Source organism: Plutella xylostella, chromosome 11, assembly GCF_932276165.1.
Source record: "Plutella xylostella chromosome 11, ilPluXylo3.1, whole genome shotgun sequence".
NCBI classification, from domain to species: Eukaryota; Metazoa; Arthropoda; class Insecta; order Lepidoptera; family Plutellidae; genus Plutella; species Plutella xylostella.
Genome location: NC_063991.1, coordinates 5,404,154 through 5,425,430, shown reverse-complemented (window position 1 = coordinate 5,425,430; position 21,277 = coordinate 5,404,154). Strand labels below are relative to the sequence as shown.

At 43.7% G+C, this 21,277-nt stretch overlaps 1 protein-coding gene across 3 annotated transcripts in view; it reads left to right on the top strand.

Annotated features, from left to right (window-relative positions):
• Positions 1-21,277, top strand: part of LOC105384627 (cytoplasmic aconitate hydratase) — a 40,516-nt gene that overhangs the window by 4,370 nt on the left and 14,869 nt on the right. For all 3 annotated transcript variants that reach the window (XM_048623846.1, XM_048623847.1, XM_048623845.1), the window contains exons 5-12: positions 441-586; positions 1,318-1,387; positions 1,967-2,048; positions 2,562-2,672; positions 11,891-12,021; positions 12,779-12,950; positions 13,841-13,941; positions 14,720-14,836. In XM_048623846.1, the coding sequence (XP_048479803.1) occupies positions 441-586; positions 1,318-1,387; positions 1,967-2,048; positions 2,562-2,672; positions 11,891-12,021; positions 12,779-12,950; positions 13,841-13,941; positions 14,720-14,836 (930 nt within the window). The remainder of the gene's footprint in view (positions 1-440; positions 587-1,317; positions 1,388-1,966; positions 2,049-2,561; positions 2,673-11,890; positions 12,022-12,778; positions 12,951-13,840; positions 13,942-14,719; positions 14,837-21,277) is intronic.

Genomic DNA, 21,277 nt, shown 5'->3' with positions numbered 1-21,277 from the left:
TATGCGGAAAACTTACATCTATCTTATCCTAGTTTACATTTATATGATGCATCTAAGAGCCATTTAATAGTTTTCGCATATGGTAGTAAATTATTTTCTTTTATTTTAACATTATTTCTGGCATAATGTTTTTTTTCTGTTCATCGTTTTATCTTTGAACGCACTAACTATTTCTGGACTCCATTTATTAATTATTTACGAAGTTAGGTACATGTTAGAAACTAAATAAAAATACACACTAATGCTCAATTCACACTGCCGCAGAAAAAATACTAGCCTTTCAACTATTCTAAATACATCCTTATTCCTTCCTTTATGCGCAATGTATTTGTGTTGCCAAAATCATCAATTTACTTAGATCCTGCGCTAGTGTAAATTGAGACTCATCCCTCAAATTTTCACCTCAACTCGTTCCAATTTCAACAACCAATTCTCCTTAGGACCTGACGGGCGTCCCAGCAGTCGTCGACCTAGCAGCCATGAGACACGCGGTGCACTTGCTGGGCGGAGACCCCGACCGGATCAACCCGACCTGCCCCGCCGACCTGGTCATAGACCACTCCGTGCAGGTCGACCACGCGCGCGAGTGAGTGTCATCATCATCATCATCAGCCAATAATCATCCACTGCTGAACATCCGGCCAGACGGTCGAATGGCGTAGTGGTTAGTGGCCCTGACAGCTATGCCGAAGGTCCCGGGTTCGATTCCCGGCTGGGGCAGATATTTGTTTAAGACAGATATTTGTACTCGGGTCTTGGGTGTTGATATTTATATTTAGTATCTATCTATCTATGTATTTGTGTAGATATATCAGCTGTACGACACCCATAACACAGGTCCTGCCTAGCTTGGGGTCGGATGTGAGATGTCCCCACATATTTATTTTTATTTATTTATAAAAAACATAGGCCTCTCCCAAGGAGCGCCACAACACTCAGTCCTCAGCCTTCCTCAACCAACCTGACACCATTCATCAGAGAAACCCCAGCATAGCTCTCTCCATAGCACGCTGAGTGACTTTAAATTGGTGGACCAGTCCTACCGTCAGTGTTCACGTCTCTGCACCATACGTCATTATTATCGCAAGTGAAGGCTGTTATACGGGATATTCATCCTACCTAATAGTACACTCACGAGAAATGAAAAGGTTCCACATACGATTACAACCTACAAGTAACTTAAGTCAGTGGTGTTGTAATGATAGGTTCGCTTGTACAAAACATCCCATTACTACTGACCTGACCTAATTTACTGTTTCCCCATTTTGTCCTATAAAAATTCTTATTATTAACATTGTATATTTGTTTGTATTGCAGCCCGGACGCACTCAACAAGAACCAGGAGCTCGAGTTCATCAGAAACAAGGAGAGGTTCCAGTTCTTGAAGGTAATCGTCACCATCATCATCTCAAGCGTACAATATTGACAAAGAAATACAGTAAAGAATATATACTGAAAAATAGAAACACTATGAAAAGGCGGCTTTACTTTACTAGGCGAGGATAGCAATCTTTACCAGACAATCTTTAGATGGAAGTAAGTTCATAAATAGTCTAGAGGTGTAAAGCACTGTTTACTGATAAGTAGATTAAAAAGTTTTCCCGTGGAAATTCCGCGATAAAAAGTAGCCTATATGTTAATCCAGCAGGGTGTCAGCTAATTCCATACCAAATTTCATTAAAATCTGTTCAACTATTTTGTCGTGAAGAGGTAACAAACATACACATACTCACAAACTTTCGAATTTATAACATTAGTAGGATTTAAGTGATGATGATGATGATTGGTCCGACCGATTTCGGCCATGGCGACCACTTCGACCCCTAGTTCTGTTGGCGCGCGTGCGCCCTAAGATGGCTTATATAGCCGATCTTAAGGATTTAAGTGACTAGCCCGTCTGCCCCAGTGCTGACGGTAGACTAGACACGTATCTCTATGGTTAACTATACACACATGTTGCCTGCAGTGGGGGGCGAAGGCGTTCGACAACATGACCATCGTGCCGCCCGGCTCCGGGATCGTGCACCAGGTCAACTTGGAGTACTTGGGTGAGTGGAGCTTAGCCTGTGTTATGCTAGGAATCATGTGACTTGAGAAATATAGCGGACATTTTCGGTGTATTTCTCGCGAGCTTCGTTATGCCTTAAAATTGTTTTACCTCTTTTCATGTAATGTAAATACAGGTTGCGCAAAAGAGTGACGCATAAACTGCACTTATACAGAGTGCTGCAAAAATGTATTGTATGTTTGTATAGTTTATATTATTATGTTTGTGAAAAATGCCATGTTTATTTCATAGAACATTTTTAGAAAGAAAGAAGAATGAAAACACAGCTTATGTATTAGTTTGGAGCATAAATTTGCCGCACTTTGGTCTGGCTATAGTACCTATTTGGTACCGATATTTTCTGTTGTATTCTAATATCAATAAATAAATAGTCCATAATATGTTTTCCAATAATACCGATACTCTTCTACATTTATACAATTGATAGTGGCCTATCGAGCTGCAACACTATTCCACACCAATCTAATCTTGCCCCTGCATTTTCTCCCCACAGCTCGCGTGGTGTTCAGTGACAAACAGCTGCTCTTCCCCGATTCCCTCGTGGGCACCGACTCACACACCACCATGCTCAACGGACTGGGAGTGGTCGCCTGGGGCGTTGGAGGTATGTTATGTGTTTATGTGTGTCGAGGAACCGATAATCGGTTGATTCCGACCGATTGAGTCCGACCTTGAATTCATAGGTGACTGCGCGGTGCCGCAGGGTTCTACTATGGGAAACTACCTATTCCTAATCTTGGTCAATGACCTAACAGCGGCATCTGAGCACGCCGAATATGTCTTGTTTGCAGACGACGGTTGCCTGATTGTATCTGCTGAGAACTATGTTCTGCTCAAACACAAATTAAACCTAGTCACTGCCTGCATACATGACTGGTTCAGCGCAAATGGAATGCTGCTAAATATAGAAAAAACGAACATTGTTCATTTCCAACTGAGAAGGACTAGGGGACATGACCTAAATGTGGTGTGCAACGGAGTGGCGGTGCCGCAGGTGGACCAGGTGAAGTACCTCGGCTTCGTGATCGACGCCGGCCTCACCTGGGCGCCTCACATTGACGTCACGTGCGCCCGCCTCGCCTCCGCGTGCTTCGCGTTGTCCCGTCTGGCTCGTAGCTTGTCTATAGTTATAGTTATAGTTATAGAAAAGGGGAGGGCAACCAGTGCCCATTCGCCACTGCGACCTAAAAGATCTATTGTGACTCCCCTTGCCGAGTCAAATCTCACTATCCAGGCCCAGGTCTTTTATAAACCTGATGATCTTACCTGGAGAGAGAGACCTGACATCTATGGGGGCTAATTTGTAGCCGCCCAAGATTCTGTTTCTCTTGTGAATGATGGCCTCACATTCACAGAGAATATGCATGGGCGTTTCGTCCTCTTCATTGCAAAATCTACAAGTTGGAGTATCGGACAGACCCATTTTATGTAAGTGACTGTTCAACCTACAGTGACCTGATAAGGTTCTTGTCAAGACCCTTAACTGGTTGCGTGTGAGCTCTAAAGCTCGACGCGTAAATTTCTGCGAATAGCCCACGATTAGGGCTCTTGCATGATGTTGCCCTGGTACATTATTCCAAGCCTCTAAGCTTTGGTTCTGTGCCCAGTCCTTGATCTCGCGACGACTGGTGCATTTTGGTAGCCCGATGATGGGCTCGGGGCCCAACGGTAGGCTTTCTGCTCCCAGACGTGCGAGCTCATCTGCTTCCTCATTGCCATTGATGCCACAATGTCCGGGCACCCATCGCAGGGTCACTCTATTGTTAGCTCCAATTTTGTTCAGGATGAGGATGCACTCCATTATAAGTTTGGAGTTAACTTCTGCAGAAGTCAATGCTTTAAGAGCAGCTTGGCTGTCTGACAGAATAAATATATTCCTCTGAGTGAAGGCTCTATCCAGGTTTTCGTATGCACATCCAATGATGGCATATATCTCGGCTTGGAATACGGAGGCAAACCTTCCCAGGCTCGCATATTTGCGCGCTCTTGGCCTTTCTCCGTAAATGCCTGAACCTGCCAGGCCTTCCTTTTTGGATCCATCAGTGTACCACACGATGTCTCCCGACCGGAAAGTTTGAAGGGCCTTATCATCATTCCACTTCTCCCTTTCTGGTATCTCAACTGAGAAGAGCCTTGAGAAACAGTACTCCGTTTCCATAGCGTCGGAAGGCATCGCCATGGCATGGGTACTGAGAAGCTCTCGGTGGAGCGAGCTGAACACAGCCGAGTGCCATCGGTTCCTGCCTCCTTCAGCAGCCCGTAGCATAGCTGATCGAGCCTCTTTCTGCACATGTATGTGTAAAGGGCTAAGATTCAGCATGGCTTCCATCGCTGCTGTCGGAGTGGACCTTATAGCTCCAGTGGCCATCAGACACGCTAACCTTTGAAGACTACTTAATAGATCTTGACAGGTTTTTTGTTGGGTTTTCCTGTGCCATACTACGCAGCCGTATGTAACCATAGGTCTCACTACGGCTTCGTATAGCCAAAGGGTTAACTTCGGCTTAAGGCCCCATTTTTTCCCAACTAGTCTACAGCACGATCCCATAGCGCACTTAGCTTTCTGGGCTATGTACTGCAGATGTTGATTCCAAGTCAGCTTCTGATCTAGGATTACACCAAGATATTTGGCTTCTTTGGAGAAGTTTACCGTTTCCCCAAAGAGAACCGGTGGTCTCAGACCATCTAGGATCCTTCTTCGGGTGAACGGTACAATTATGGTTTTGCTGGCATTTACAGAGAGTTGATACTCCCTGCACCAGCGCTCTACCATCTTAAGGGCTGTTTGCATCAGATCTGAAATCGTGCTGGCGCTTTTGCCTACGATGGTTATGACGAGATCATCAGCGTAGCCCTGAGTGTCGAAGCGAGCTTCATTGAGCTCACAGAGCAGGGTGTCGACAACAATGGACCACTCCAGGGGCGATAGTACGCCGCCTTGGGGACATCCTCTTGTTATTTTAACCTCAATGCTCTTGTCCAGGAGTGTTGTTTTAACAGTCCTGTTGGTTAACATCGATTCTATCCACGTAAGTGTGGTGTTGTCGATGTTTTTGTCCCTCATACATTTGAGAATGACATTCGTCGAGGTGTTATCAAAAGCACCCTCTACATCTAGAAAAGCACAGAGGGCAATTTCTTTGTCCTCTAGTGCTTTCTCAATCCTATCAGTAAGTTCAATTAGGGCAGTTTCCGTAGATTTGCCCTTCTGATAGGCGTGCTGCTTCACATGAAGTGGGTTTTGTGTGAGGTAGCCCATTCTAATATGAAGATTGATCACCTTTTCCATAGCTTTGAGCATGAAGGAGGTGAGACTTATGGGTCTATAGGACTTAGGTAGGGACTTGTCTCTATTTCCCGTTTTGGGGATAAAGGTCACCCTCACCCTAGTCCAAAGGTGTGGCATATACCCCCAGGCATAAGAAGCTCTGAAGATTTTAACCACAACTGGAAGGATAATATCACATGCTTCTTGTAGTAGTGCTGGAAATATATTATCCTCTCCCCCGGTTTTAAAGGGCATGAAGCTTTTGATTGCCCATCTAACGCGGTTAGGAGTGAAGACCTGTGAGGCTTTTCTCCAGTCCTCATTACTTGGCCTGATTTTGGTAGGCTGCTGCCCTGTATGTGCATCAATGTGCTCATCCAGCGATCCAGGAAAGTGGGTCTGTGCAAGCAGCCTAAGAGTCTCCTCTGGGGATTCAGTAAAGGTCCCATCTGGTCTTTTAAGCAGTCCCAGATTTGCGGAAGGCGATTTAGACAAAATCTTTTTGATTTTCGCAACATGAGGGGCGCTTTTTACCTCCTCACAGAAGCGCCTCCAAGATTGCCTTTTCGCCTTCCGGAGCTCGCGATTAAATTCAGTGAGGGCTTTCCTATACAAATCCCATTCCTTTGTGATTTTAGCCCTGTTGAATTCTTTCCGAGCTGTTTTTCTTAGATGCTCCAGGTTAGAGTTCCACCAGGGGACCTTAGTGTTAGAGCATCTAGTTTTTAGAGGGCAACTGTTCTCGTAGGCATCTAACATGCACCTTCCGAGCTCCTCTACTGTAGATTCGAGTTGCTGTATGGATTTGACGGAGCCTTTTATAATCCCTAGGTTTTCCGAAACTTGGTGTCGATAAACGTCCCAGTCTGTAGCCTTAGGATTTCTGAAGGTCTCCACTTGGCTCTTCCCTATGAGAGCAATGTCGAATCGTATGTGTCTGTGATCAGACATGGATGCCTCTTTCGAGACATGCCAGTTGCAAGCACGTCTTTCAAGTAGATCTGTGCAGATTGTTACATCTAGAACCTCCTGACGCGCACGTGTAACGAAAGTTGGTGTGTTTCCATCATTTAGTGTTAGTAAGTTTTTAGTCAGGAGGAAGTCGAACAAGATCTCACCTCTCTTGTTGGTATCCGTACTGCCCCAGGCTGTGTGATGGGAATTGCAATCGGCCCCTATCACAAGCTGGGCATTCTGGTCCTCACAATACTCCACCAGTGGAGCGAGGGCCGTCGACGGATCTGTGTGCTCCCCGGGCAGGTAGGCCGAGCTAACAATGAGCTTCATGCCCTCACAGCCGGGTAGCATTACGTGTGCCGCTACTAGGTCATCAGTGCAGAATCCTGGAATCGGCAAAAATTTCATATTCTTTTTAAAGACTATGCAAGCTCTGGGTCTATTGCCACAAGTATTGTATAAAACGTTACCTGCAGCGGTCAGTCCCAGTACCGTGTTTCCATGGATCCACGGTTCTTGTAACAAAGCCATGTCCAGTCCATCCTCTTGGAGGACCTTGCACGCGACGGCACTAGATGCCTTCGCGTGTTGGAGGTTGGCTTGTAAGATTTTCAACATGGTGGTAGGAAGGGAGGGGATAGGATTTAGGATTTGGAGATTAAGGAGGGTAAGTTGAAGGAATTAGGTTTAGGGACTTGGTGGGTTAAGGTGGGTTGTTGAGGGGATTACGGGAGGCTTTCTTACTGGAGTGCTCCTTTGCCAGAGAGGGCAGCTGCGTGGGCCGCCTCACTCCAGCTGCAGCTCCAGCAGCTCTCCCACGTGGCGCCGGTGCCTTGCGGGCGCCCGGGCGCGCGGGCTTGCCGCCCCGTGGTCGTGGTGCAGCACCCCCGGCCGGCGGCGCGCGTGACGGCCCCGGCCGGTGAGTACTTATACCACTCGGCCCCGCAACTGGCTCTACCGCCGCGCTCGACCCCCCTCGGCTCTCTGCTTCCACCGGCCCATCAGGCCTAGCTTGGCAGTGAGCCGCCGGGAGAGTGGTTTGCGCGGTGGGTTGCTCCACGGCGGCTGCTCCCTTCGGGACTCTGGCCCTGAAAACAGCCCCAGCCATTCCACAGTTGGGACGGAAATTCACGGCCTTAAGTACTTCGTAGGAGTCTTTCGAGAGAGAGAAGGTCAAATGTTGACCATTCTTCTCGAGCCTCCTACCAAGCACTCGCCATGTGCTGCAGTCGAGACCGGCGTTCTGCTTTCGCAGCAGATCGAGGAGGACCTTCGGTTCCGCAAAGGACTTGAAGAAGGCCGTCGCTATCACGGGCCTGGGTAGGGCTTGCCCTTCAACTGTCTTCAGGGCTGCCCCCACCCAGGGCCGAAGTCTGCTGCTACAACCGCAGAGCCAATCCCGACTGGCCTGGTTGAGACACGTGACGATAATGAGACCGTCTGCGTAGGACACTCCCCCGAAGACGGGCGCTGTCCCTGGCGCAAAATCGGTCACATAGAGCTCTCTCTCGATGGCAGCGTTAAAGAGCGCTACGTCCTCAATGCTGAGGGCCCTTCGCTCATCGCGCACTCCCACCTTGAGAGAGCTGGCGGCGGCACTATAGGTGGGGCGGTCCTCCGGGGTCCCATCACACCTAGGTTGCTTCCGCGGTGGATTTGGCGGCGTTTGCTCCTCCGACCTAGTCCTTTTACTGGCCTGGGTGGGAGTAGCTTCAACCTCCAACTCACTCTCAGTCTCCGCAAGCGGCCTTAGGCAGAGGGCTTTAGCCTCTTCGATGCTTTTGCCCTTTGCCAGCCACATGCGGAGCCTTCTCCTGGCGGCACCTGAGCGAGCCGGTCTTCGGGTAGACACCTGCTCTCTCTGGTTGTCACCAGCCCCTTCAGGGGCGATTTGGTCAGCGGGATTTTCCGGTACCCCAGTGACTAAAGGAGGGACGTTTGGGTCGTCCCCTGCAGTAGCTAACTTAGCTACGTCTAAAATTAAATCTTCCATAGACATGAAGATCCCACGAGTAGCTAGGGAAATAAAGGTCCACCCATACAGAGCCCCGCATGCACAGGTAAGGCGGGAGACGACTGCACCCGGGTTCCGCCTGGTGCCCGGTGCCCTCCGTTTGCGACTAAGCTCCCCCTTAGCCACGCATCCTTCGGCACGGTAGGATCACACCTTGGATTGGGGATTTTTGGAGTCAAGGTTTACTCCTCCAGGATAGCAAGGGATGAAGGAATATGATAGAGTAGGATTAGGAGGGGGCGGAAGGTTAATGCCACTTATACCGGTCAGATATAAGTGACATCTTCCCTTGTCCGGGGTGCGCTGTGCCAGAGTTGTGACCAACAGTGGCACAGCGAACAACTGGCTATCCGCAACCTGCCAACCCGCCCGGTCGCATGGGAAGAGTGCGACAGTCCCGTAGGAGATACAATGCAGCAGTCCTTTAAGGAGCTGCCGCAGGGCACAACCACAGGACTCCGGGAAGTAGCTTGTCTAATGAAAATATGAAAAAAGCATACTACGGATATTTTCACTCGATTCTATCATACGGTGTTGACCTCTGGGGTAATGCGGCGTGCTCCGAAAGGATACTAAGACTCCAAAAACGTGTCGTACGAATAATTGCTCACAAACCATGGGACTGTCCCGCTCAACAATTATTTAAAAACTGTAACATCCCAACACTACCGTGCCTATACGCGCTAGAAGTTGCAAAATACGCAAGGCGTAACCTCGACAAATTTAATACTAAAGCAGACTTCCACCGGGTCAACACCCGGCGGCGTAACCAGCTGATCGCGCCCGCGACTAGGCTCGCCAAGTCTGATAAATGTATTAACACTCTCGTTCCCAGAGTATACAATGCACTGCCTGATAACGTAAAAGAAACAAAATCTGAAACCGTTTTCATCGCAAAACTTAAAAATATATTGGCTAATATGCCTATTTATAAATTCACTGACTTCCCTGCCTCGTTGTCCTCTGTGACCCCAACCTTGCCTACCAACTAAATTGCAATAACAACCTGTACCTACCTATCTGTAAAATTACTGTATTTTAAACTACATTATAAATTAACATTAAAATTAAATTGTAATTACCTAAATAATATTACATAGTTAATTAGCTAATGTACCTATCTATAAAATGTAATAAGTATAACTTGTGATTATAATTTGTGATTGTAATTATGATTTGTGAGTTGTGACGTATAAATATTATTTTATAAATAAATGATTTGAATTTGAATTTGAATTGAATGTCATGTTTGATGAGGAACAGATAGGGGGTCGGTTGAGTAGACTCACACACCACTGGAGGAGTCATGTGTGTCAGGAAACCGATAATCGGTCGGTTGAGTGTATAATGTCATGTCTAACAAGGAATATAATTATAGTAGCTTAGTAGACTCACACACCACCATGCTGAACGGACTGGGAGTGGTGGCCTGGGGCGTCGGAGGTAAGTCATGTGTGTGTGTGTGTGTGTGTGTGTGTGTGTGTCGAGGAGCCGATAGTGGGTTGGTCGAGTACACTAGTGTATAATGTCATATCTGATGAGGAACCGATAGTGGGTCGGTTGATAAGACAGAAACACTGAAGGTATGTCAGGAAAACGATAGTCGGTCGCTGGAGTGTATATCATCATTGGCCACAGCATCTATATAGATGATTGTTGCAGCGCTCGTGGGTTATGAGTTACGACGGCCGCACCGTCGTTGATGGCTGTATAGTCCAATAGCAGCACGACATTTTTTGCACTGGGAAACACGCGCCGAAATGAGACCTGAATGGCGCCGCGATATTCAAGCAGGCATGGCGAAGCATGATGAAGACTGGCTTGAAAATCTAAAGCAGAAAAGAATTCGCCGTGCTATGTCTCCTCCGTTGGAATCGCGTTACGTCTGGAGTGTATAATGTCATGTCTAACAAGGAACATATAATAGTAGTTTAGTAGACTCACACACCACCATGCTGAACGGACTGGAGGTGGTGGCCTGGGGTGTTGGAGGTAAGTCATGTGTGTCGAGGAACCGATAATCGGTCACTACAGTAAGCTCTCACCATGTTAAATGGACTAGGGCTGGTGGCGTGGGGTGTTGGGGGTAAGTTATATGCTTATGTGTGTCGTCGAGGAACCGATAATCGGTCGCTCGAGTGTATAATGTCATGTCTAACAAAGCACATTGTATAATAGTTTAGTAGACTCACATCCCACCATGCTGAACGGACTGGGGGTGGTCGCCTGGGGTGTTGGAGGTAAGTCATGTGTGTCGAGGAACCGATAGTCGGTCACTACAGTAAGCTCACACATCACCATGCTGCACGGACTAGGAGTGGTGGCGTGGGGCGTTGGAGGTAAGCCATGTGTGTCAAGGAACCGATAGTCGGTCGGTCGAGTATAGTATAGAATACTAGGTGATCCCGCGAGCTTCGCTTCGCCTTAAAAAGTTTTCCCGTGGGAATACCGCGATAAAAAGTAGCCTATGTTCTTTCTCATGGTGTAGACTATCTGTATACCAAATTTCAGTAGTTTTGGCGTGAAAGAGTAACAGACAGACACAGTTACTTTCGCATTTATAATATTAGTTAGGATAATGTCATGTCTGACAAGGAACATAATAGTAGTTTAGTAGACTCACATCCCACCATGCTGAACGGACTGGAGGTGGTGGCCTGGGGCGTCGGAGGTACGTCATGTGTGTCGAGGAACCGATAGTCGGTCGGTCGAGTACACTAATGTATAATGTCATGTGTGACAAGGAACAGATAGTAGGTCGGTTGATAAGACAGACACACTGAAGGTATGCCATGTGTGTCAGGAAACCGATAGTCGGTCGATTGGGTACACTTGTATAATGTTATGTCATGTCTGACGAGGATCTGATAGGCGGTCAGTAGAGTAAGCTCCCACACCATAATGTTAAAAGGACTGGGAGTCACGACGCGACGTGGGGAGTCCGAGGTAATGTACAGTAAACAACAGAGATATCTAGGTATTCAACCCCAGCGCTAATCATCATCATCATCATCAGCCTATAGCAGTCCACTGCTGGACGTAGGTCTCGCCCAAAGCACGCCACTGGATGCGATGTATAGCTTTCCCCATCCAATCATAACTAGCCAAGTCATCACCCCATCTAGCCGGAGGGCGTCCCACCCACACTACGTTTGCCTAGTCGCGGCTTCCACTCCAGAACACGTTTACGCCATCGGTTATCGTTGCCCAGCACTATTCTATTCTCTGTGGGGGTAACAGTACCTGCAACTGGCTCTCTGGAATGGAACCTTTGTGCATATCCTCAAGGTCTAAACTGCCTTCCTAAGCTTGGACCATTTCCCCACCACGCTGGTCCACTGCGGGTTGGTGGGTTCACATATTTAGATGTGCTAAATCTAGATATGCAGGTTTCCTCACGATGTTTTCCTTCACCGTAAGAGCGATGGTATACATTGTACTTAAATTCAGAAAAGAACTCATTGGTACATGTCAGCGCCGGGATTCGAACCCGCATCTCTGGCGTGAGAAGCGGGCGCTTACCCGACTGAGCTACCACCGCTCTTGTGCCCCAGCACTAATACTTACATATAATTTCCCGCAGGTATCGAGGCAGAAGCGGTGATGCTGGGGCAGGCCATCAGCATGCTTCTACCGCAAGTGGTCGGCTTCAAGCTGACGGGGGAGCTGAGCCAGCTCGCCACCTCCACCGACCTCGTGCTCACCATCACCAAGGTAACCTGTGCTATACAGCAGTTTTAAGTCGACGAAAACAAAATGGCGGACTGAGACAGACGTACGGCGAAACGGAAAAATATAGCTATAGCTACTCGTATCATTCTGTCCCATAAAGATAAATAGAATAAATAAGATAGGTTAAAAGACCCAGAATATACGATGGCGTTTTCATTTTCTATACGACAGCACCCTAGCTTACCTTAATGCGTCGAAAACAAAATGGCGGTATTAAGACGTACGGCGAAACGGAAAAATAGGGAGATTTACCTATACGGCTCACAAGCGTTTGGAAGTTCGGAACCCGATTTTTTGTTCGGGGTAACGGGGCGCAAGATAAGCAAAACAAGACGTGACAAAAATCTGTAACTATAATTTTAGTCCATAAGTTTCCTATAGGCAGGTTAAGTATTTCAAAATCGCTGAATAATTGGTGAACCTAACTATCTTGTGCTAACTACCAGTCTGGCATCGAAAACAAAATGGCGGAATGAGAAAGACGTACAGCAAAACGGAAAAAAGCGGGAAATTTATAGGGCTCATAGGCGTTTTGCACTACAGTGGGGCTATCTTTTTCGATACATTTCTGTAAATACCGTATAGATTAAAGACAATTAAGAAAGTAATAAAAGTGGTGTCAGTTATGTGAAATCGATTTATCCTAAGGATGAAAAGATCCACTTTCACGCCCATTTTCAGGCAATTCACACCTACTTTCAAAGCATGAGTATTCTTCATAACTATTATCTCTCCCCAGCAACTCCGTTCTCTCGGCGTAGTGGGAAAGTTCGTAGAATTCTTCGGCCCGGGAGCGAGACAGCTGAGCATCGCCGACAGAGCCACTGTGGCTAACATGTGTCCCGAGTTCGGGGCCACGGTCGCCTTCTTCCCTATTGACGAGACTTCACTGCAATATCTGGTGCAAACTAGTAAGTACTGGTGTGATATGTGCGGGATAAGATTTGTGTGTGTGTAGATTTATGACCTTGAAGTTTGTGAAGGCTGTACCTCCTAAACGGATGAACCTATTTCAATTCAGTTTAGGTTTTGTGAAAGCTGAATTCATGGGCAGTGTGCAGAGATAAATTTCGTCAAAATCGGTTCAGTGGTTCAAGAGTTATGAGTAAGTTTCTGAAAAATGACGTGATTTTGAACTGCGGTCCCGGCGCGAGACAGCTGAGTATAGCCGACAGAGCCACTGTCGCCAACATGTGTCCCGAGTTCGGGGCCACGGTCGCTTTCTTCGCTATTGATGAGACTTCACTGCAGTACTTGGTTCAGACAAGTGAGTGTAATGTGTGTGGTTGTAGATTTTAGTGACCTTGAAGTTTGTGAAGGCTGTAGCTCTTGAACGGGTATGGCGATTGCAATGCGGTTATGTTTGTCTGATAGGAAAGTTCATTAAGTGTGTTTATGTAAAAGTTTCATCAAAATCAGTCCAGCGGTTCAAAAGTTATTGGCTAGTTACTCATGAATATTGTGGTTTTTTGAAGTTTAGGTTGCATGCTAGATAATATTTATACTGAACCTATTTATGGGGACATCTCACACACGGCCATCCGACCCCAAGCTAGGCAGAATATGTGTTATGGGTGATGGACAGCTGATATATCTACACAAATACATAGATAGATAGATACTAAATATAAATATCAACACCCAAGACCCGAGTACAAATATCTGTCTTTAAACAAATATCTGCCCTAGCCGGGAATCGAACCCGGGACCTTCGGCTCAGTAGTCAGGGTCACTAACCACTGCGCCACTCGGTCGTCAAGTAGTAATTATCGGATTATACACGTAACCCGTTTCCTTGCAGACCGCAGCGCAGAGAAGATCGCCCTCATCGAGAAGTACCTTCGCCTCACCAAGCAGTTCCGGAACTATGACGACGAACTGGAAGACCCCGTGTTCTCACAGGTGGGTAAAAACAACGACTAATTAGCGAAATGCACGAAAGGAGCCTCATAGAGTGACGTATCATCAGGTAATTTGTAACCATATGACGATCATAGAGTACTACAACGAGATAGATTCGCGACTCGCGCTCCGAAATTTAGTTTTTTGTCTAAGATAGTACCTTATTTACTTTCTGTTCGGTCAATCCCTTGACCACGGTGACACTACTTTAGCTTTAGTGATTTTCACTGACACGCTAAGTAAGATGAAGAAAATGATTAAATTAGTGTCGTAAATATGAAGAGACCTCATAGTTATTTCTTCCAATACTCGAAAATTCATAACTCCTAATTCACATCGTCAAACATTGCACTCATCACTCACACCTACTTCAACACTACTACTAATGAAAACGTGCGGCTACAGATGTTGCACTGTAACTAGCAGCCGCACGTTTAAGACCAAGTTCGGCTTCGCAAGCCACGTACGAGCACATGCCAGGAACTGACAAGGTGTCGCCGTCCACGGACACGTCGTGGAGGACATCATCATCATCATTCCGTGGTGACGTCTGTAAACACTAGAGAACTCATAACTCTTATTTCACACCGTCAAACATTGCACTGATAACTCACATCTACTGAAAACCAATCCCGTATCCCTACATTGTGGTAGAACGGGACCTGTACACAGTAGTGACATCTGTAAACACTAGAGAACACATAACTAAATCTAAACTAATCTATTTCACACTAACAAACATTGCACTCAAACTCAAACCAATCTCTTTTCCTTCCAGGTGGTAGAACTAGACCTGTCGACGGTAGTAACGTCAGTCTCTGGGCCGAAGCGCCCGCAGGACCGAGTGTCGGTCGTCGACATGAAGCAAGACTTCGAGAGCTGCCTCACGAATAAGGTATGTGTGATGTGTGTAGGAATGGATTTTGAACGATTGTGGGGGTAAATGAATTTTGATTGCATGTTTTACAGTGGTGGCTTGATGAGTGAATCTATAGATGAGCCAATGGACATTAGATAGATCAAATATGAAAATCTGAATTAACATTAGCATGTATGACATTAAATAATGGATTGATGAGTCAAGTGGTTACATGAAAATATCCCGACGAATTGAGAACCTCCTCCTTTATTTGAAGTCGGTTAAAAAGCAAAGAGATAGATAGATAAGGTATAGACACCGGCCTATAAGTAAATGCAAAGTGCTATTCATAAGTAAATCTATACATAAAATTTAGTTATGAGTTATAGGATGAGACTCTAGAAACAAGCCATTATGTTTCATCAGATGGATATATGGATAAAGTATAACATTTCTTGAGTGAATTTGATAATCTTTAAATTTTTCTCGAATCTTCTGTCTTCCACAAGATCGGTGTCTCCGTCCAATATCAACATACTGTTACTTCCCCAGTGACAGATCAACCACATGTCTACTGGAGAAATAGCAGCTATTTATATTTAGACTTCTCTAGTCATTCTTCGTGGGGCGCCCTCCGGCCCGCTGGACCGACGACGAGTAGTGGCTGGATGAGAAAGGCCGAGGACCGAGTGTTGTGGCGCTCCTTGGGAGAGGCCTATGTCCAGCAGTGGACGATTACTGGCTGATGATGATGATGACTCTTTTGATGCTGGCTCGCTGATGTAGTAATAGACCATAGACAACCAGTATCAGTTTCCCAGTGATAGAATAATAAACTTATCTACTAGAAAACTGACAGCTGTTGACCATAGACTAACATTTAAATATGTTATTTTTTTCTTCTTCTCTTGCATAGTGGTGGTAGGCGGTGGATTAAATGTGGATGTATCTTTTATCTTCTTAAAGTGGAGATAAATTTCACCAACAGCGTTGGGTCTAATACAATAGGCAGATTTATCTCAAAATGTTATCTTCCAGGCCAACAAATTATGGCTCTTCTTTCAGCCAAGAAGAGCCATTTGTTAGTAACAATGTTGCTTATTCTATATTAGTTACTTACAGCTAATAATACTTATCCTATAAAACATTATTTACATATTTTTACTTAGCCTATCCCGTCACTATTCGCACCCAGTGCTCCAATATTGGACCGTCAGTCCGATCTCCAATTACCTTTGGAGTTGGTACTGCCGCGCAGACCGGCAAACTCTTTTTCGAGGATAAGGAGTAGATCATATTCAGCAACAGCTAGTATCTAACTCCCAGTGATAGAATAACAAACGTATCTACTGAGAATATGATAACTTCTGTTAACAAAATGTGTTATTTTCAATGTTATGCGTGATAGAATCTGTAAAACAACAATTAATGAACTAATAAAATATGTTTTTTTATGAAAGTATACACTAAAATCATAACATAAATCACAAATAACACACACTTTAAACATCCAAGACCCTGGGTCTAATACAATAGGCGGACTTATCGATGAAAACCGTATCTTCCAGATGACTTATGAAATGAAGTGTAGATAATATTCAGCAACGGCTAGTATCAAACCCCCAGTGATAGAATAATAAACGTATCTACTGAGAATGTGATCACTGCTGTCATTGAATGTCTGCTTCGAGAGACCTGTGATGGAACCTAAAGAGAAAGCCAGTAATTAGATAGTACATAGGACAAATACACTTCATACATAGATAGTATTGATACTAGACTAATAGCTTGTGTTAACTGTGTTAACAGTATATTAGCGCCATCTATAATTTAGAAGGTTTAACTACTTAGTTCCTATGTAAACACAGCGTTATCTCGCAGGCTACTTGCTCCATAGATCGATTATTAAGTTCCTATAAATCCTGCTAGATGGCGCAGTGTCGGTGGTGCACGGGTGGTGGTAGCATATATAAGCCGCTACAGGCGGAGACTCGCTCTCTTTCCACGGGACCTCGCTGTACAAGCAACAATAAACTAGTATCCAGTATCACCAACACGCGGTTTCCTTCAAATCCACGAGTCAACCCCTACAGCTTGTTCTTCAATTTCTACATACATATTAGTTATCCATGTGAAAAAAATATATAATTTCCTGTATAAAACATGATAAAAAATAATTAGATACATGAATTTTGTGTCACAGTTATTTAAAACAAGTGTTAAATGTAGGAAATAATCTCACAACATAAAAAATTGGTGGTTATACGTTTGCTCTTATCAGACGGTGTGTAGATGTATCTAACAGACACAGGCATCACACACCCAGTGACATAATTCAAAAACTGTCTACTGGCCATGCGATTGCGAATTCTTCATTTTGGCGCTTAGGCTAAGCAAATTACGGCCCTAACACGTTTTGGTATCGACATCGAAAAACACAGCGCAGCATTTATGACGAATCGCAGTAATGTAACGTTTATCTTCGTCGATAACGAACCCGTGTAGCGGCAGGTGATGACGTAGTTTAAATTCCATGCGTAAAATATCAGTAGAATCATGCTATGGTCAACTAGTATCATTTTCCCAGTGATAGAATCATAAACATATCTACTGGATAAATGATAACCGCCAACCATAGACAAATATGATATCTTTTAATACCTACACGTCGTTCTTTTTTTAACTGCAACTAAAATCACAGTCACGTGTAGAAAGAAAAATAAACATACACACAGTTTTAGGACAAGATTTTTGTGAGTGTATTCTATTCTATGGACAACTCGTATCATTTTCCCAGTGATAGAATAAAAACGTATCTACTAGAAAAATGACAACCGGTGACCATAGACAAAAATAAAAGGCTCTTTCAACAAAAAAAATGTGAAATTGGGTGCACTATTCCACATATGTCTACCCAGCAAGGGAATTAAATCATTACAAGCTGTAAGCTTGCCTACCCTTTAGGGACAAGAAGTAGTATTTCCAAACAGATGGTATCAATCTCCCAGTGACAGAAACAAAACATGTCTACTGAGGAATTGATATCCACTGTTCAGAAAAAGGTAGTGTGGGACGCCCTCTGGCTAGATGGGGAGACGACCTGCGAAAGGAGGCTGGTAATGATTGGATGCGGAAAGCTATAGTTCGCATCCAGTGGCGTGCTTTAGCAGAGGCGTACGTCTAGCAGTCATGGACTCCTATAGGCTGATGTGGTTTAGAAAAAATTAAAAAGTCACAAAATACAGGGTGTTACAGAAGTGATTAAACAAAAAATAAAAATAAAAATGATATTTTTAGCCGAAAAATCTGAATCATCTCGTCAATCTAAACAATGGTAAGTATATTTTGCTTAACACGAATCGGTATCGTTCACCCAGTGATAAGAATGACTAATTATCTTCTAGGAAAACGACAGCCTTTCGTGATAGGCAGCCGCTTTTGCAAAAACAGAAACAGACAAAAAAAACACAAATAATAATAAAAAAAGCAAATATAAATAACAGAAAACAAAGAAATGAGTATTTGCATATCAATAAAAAATTGTTACAGAATAATCAATGAAATTACGGTATGGTACAAACGACGGTCTTATACCTTAGAGTGATCTCTTCCAGCTATCGTGTGAAGATTGTGTCAGAAAACACCTAGTATCAATTTCCCAGTGACAGAATAGAACTTGTCTACTGAGTAATTGACCACTGATGTTTTTAAACAAACTTTGAAGTTTTTTTAGGACTGAAGCATTTTAGGTACATTCTATCCTGTATACATATAAAAAGAAAGCATAATACCTAATGGCCGTCAAAACTTAGATACCTATTTTCTAAACGATGTCAAACTTATTCTTTGTTTATGTTAAATTCCGTTTTAAAGACTGGTTAAACGCGGTTTTAATGGTAGTACAATAAATCTAACTTCAACAGAAAATAATGAACGTTGATGATGTCTTTTTCGGTGAATCATATCCAATACACATATGGTATCAAAATCCCAGTGATAAAACTACGAAAATATCTACGGAGAGTATGACAACCACTATTTATTGACATTTATACAAGAAAATATAAATAATAAATAAATATGTGGGGACATCTCACACACGGCCATCCGACCCCAAGCTAGGCATAGCCTGTGTTATGGGTATCGGACAGCTGATATATCTAAAGGTGGAAACTTATTAGACCTAAGTTATCTTTAGTTTTTTTTTAGATTATTATATTTACTTAGTTAAGTTTTCCTAAAATAATGAAATACAGATACATATAGATAAATACATAATACGAATTTACCCTTTAAAATATAGGCAAAGGTAGCCGATAGTGGCTGGATGGGGAAGACCGAAGAAAGAGTGTTCTGGCGCTGCTCAGGAGAGACCTGTGTCCAGCAGTGGACTGTCGGCTGATGATGATAATGATGATGATATCTTCAAGCAGCAGGATTCTCAAACCCAGTGACAGAATTAAAGCGTGCCTTCTGAGGATGCGATTGCTGCCGCTCAAAGAAATGTAAATGTTGTATGGAAATATACTTCAATACATAACATAGGACATAAATAACTTCATGAAATCCTCACATAATGAGAAAATATACTTAGTTTAAGTAGACAAATGAATTTATGGTGAAACAAGAAGTAATATGCAAATGAACTAAATATACCCATATGTATTACGTGTCTTAAAAGGTACCAATAGTGGCTGGATAAATAAAATGGTTAATTAAGAATTCCATCCCAAAATTTCAGGATTTTTGATAAAAACAACCTTCGGCTAGTTCCCTGATAAATTTCCAGCCTTTATATTATTACTGCGCTACCACAAAAAACTTTAAACACTATTTAACAAGTGTTTAAAACGAAATTTGACAAATTTTGTAGGCGTTTGACAGCACTAAACACCCGTTAAATACTGCCTAATTTTTTGTGGTAAGGCCATTAGTGTTTTAAATTTTTCACATAAAGATTATCTGGGGAACAATTCTGATGCTGTCACGTCTGACTGTTTGTATTAGACAGTGACAGCTACAATTTTATTCCTCAGATAGCGTTTATCTGACCATTGAAAAATCAGCCCTAAAACTTACAGACTTTGACGCAATCCCAAAACAGCTGGTACACCAATACAACACCTCCAAACCACTTTTCACTTAAACTCACTTTACATCTACACTGCAAACACCCTGAATATTGCCAATGCAACACGCTGTATTTGCTATTGTAACACCTTGTATGCTACCTCGGGCTAGCACAGTTCGATACTGATATCCCTGTCCTATTAGCTATACTATTTATACAAGTGTAAATAAACTAATGAGGTCCCAACTTTCTAGGGCTAATGGGACCTTAACCATTAGCTAAAGAGGTAGAAAGAAAAAAGAGGAATTTTCAAATTTTATATGTAAGTGATTAGGAAATGGCGCGTGAGAGATTTTGGCTAATGATTTTGTTTTTGCATCTGAATTATTTGAATTGATGTTGTAGTTATACCTTGTTTAATTTATGAAGTCCCAATATCACAAGCGATTGTTTTTTTAATGTATACCTACAGGGTGTTGCAAAATTGGTATACTAAGCCAAATCCTACATGTGCAGCATGGTATATCTAAGCCCAAAACTGAAATCAGAATTTGGAAATTAGCGAAAAAAAATATTTTTTTCCATAGTAAAAAGTCACGTAACCAACAAAGTTTATATGGAAAATGATTATTTTTTTTCGCGAATTTAACCCTTTTTGCAACACCCTGTATAAGGACCTTAATATCACAACTTGACACAGCTTGCTAAAGTTGTAATATACAGAATGATGCAAAAGTCTGAACAGCTTTATATTATGTCTGTGAGATTAACAAACATTTTATCAAGAAGCTAAAAGGTCTTACGAGAATTTGCAAGAGCAATAGAACAATATTTTTTCTTTATGTTCCCCACCGTTTGTCTTAGTATACCAGTTTTTAACATCCTTTATGTACCTATATGTGTTTTTATAAACCTAGTAAAATATGATATTGGACCAATAATAATAAATTAATATTTGTGGTTAGCTACTATCATTGTATTGATAATTTACACATGGTAGTGGTTTGGGATATCTACTTATCTAAAGTTTCCTCCTACATACCTAAATACTGTAGGTTAGGTAGTTATATATTTTGTAATAAGTCGAAAACGTGTGACTGAGTGCCTCATTCTGATCAATAACTACCGAGCAGCAATTTCTGCCTACTCTTTTAGGGACGCTGCAACATTCACCATCAGCCCGTATTCATCATCATCATCATCATTAGCCAATAATCATCCACTGCTGGACATAGGCCTCTCCCAAGGAGCGCCACAACACTCGATCCTCGGCCTTCCTCATCCAACGACTACCCGCCACCCGCCTAAGGTCGTCAGTCCAGCGGGCAGGAGGGCGTCCCACGCTGCGTTTGCCTGTTCGTGTTCTCCACTCGAGAAATCGTCTACCCCACCGTATTCGTGGACAT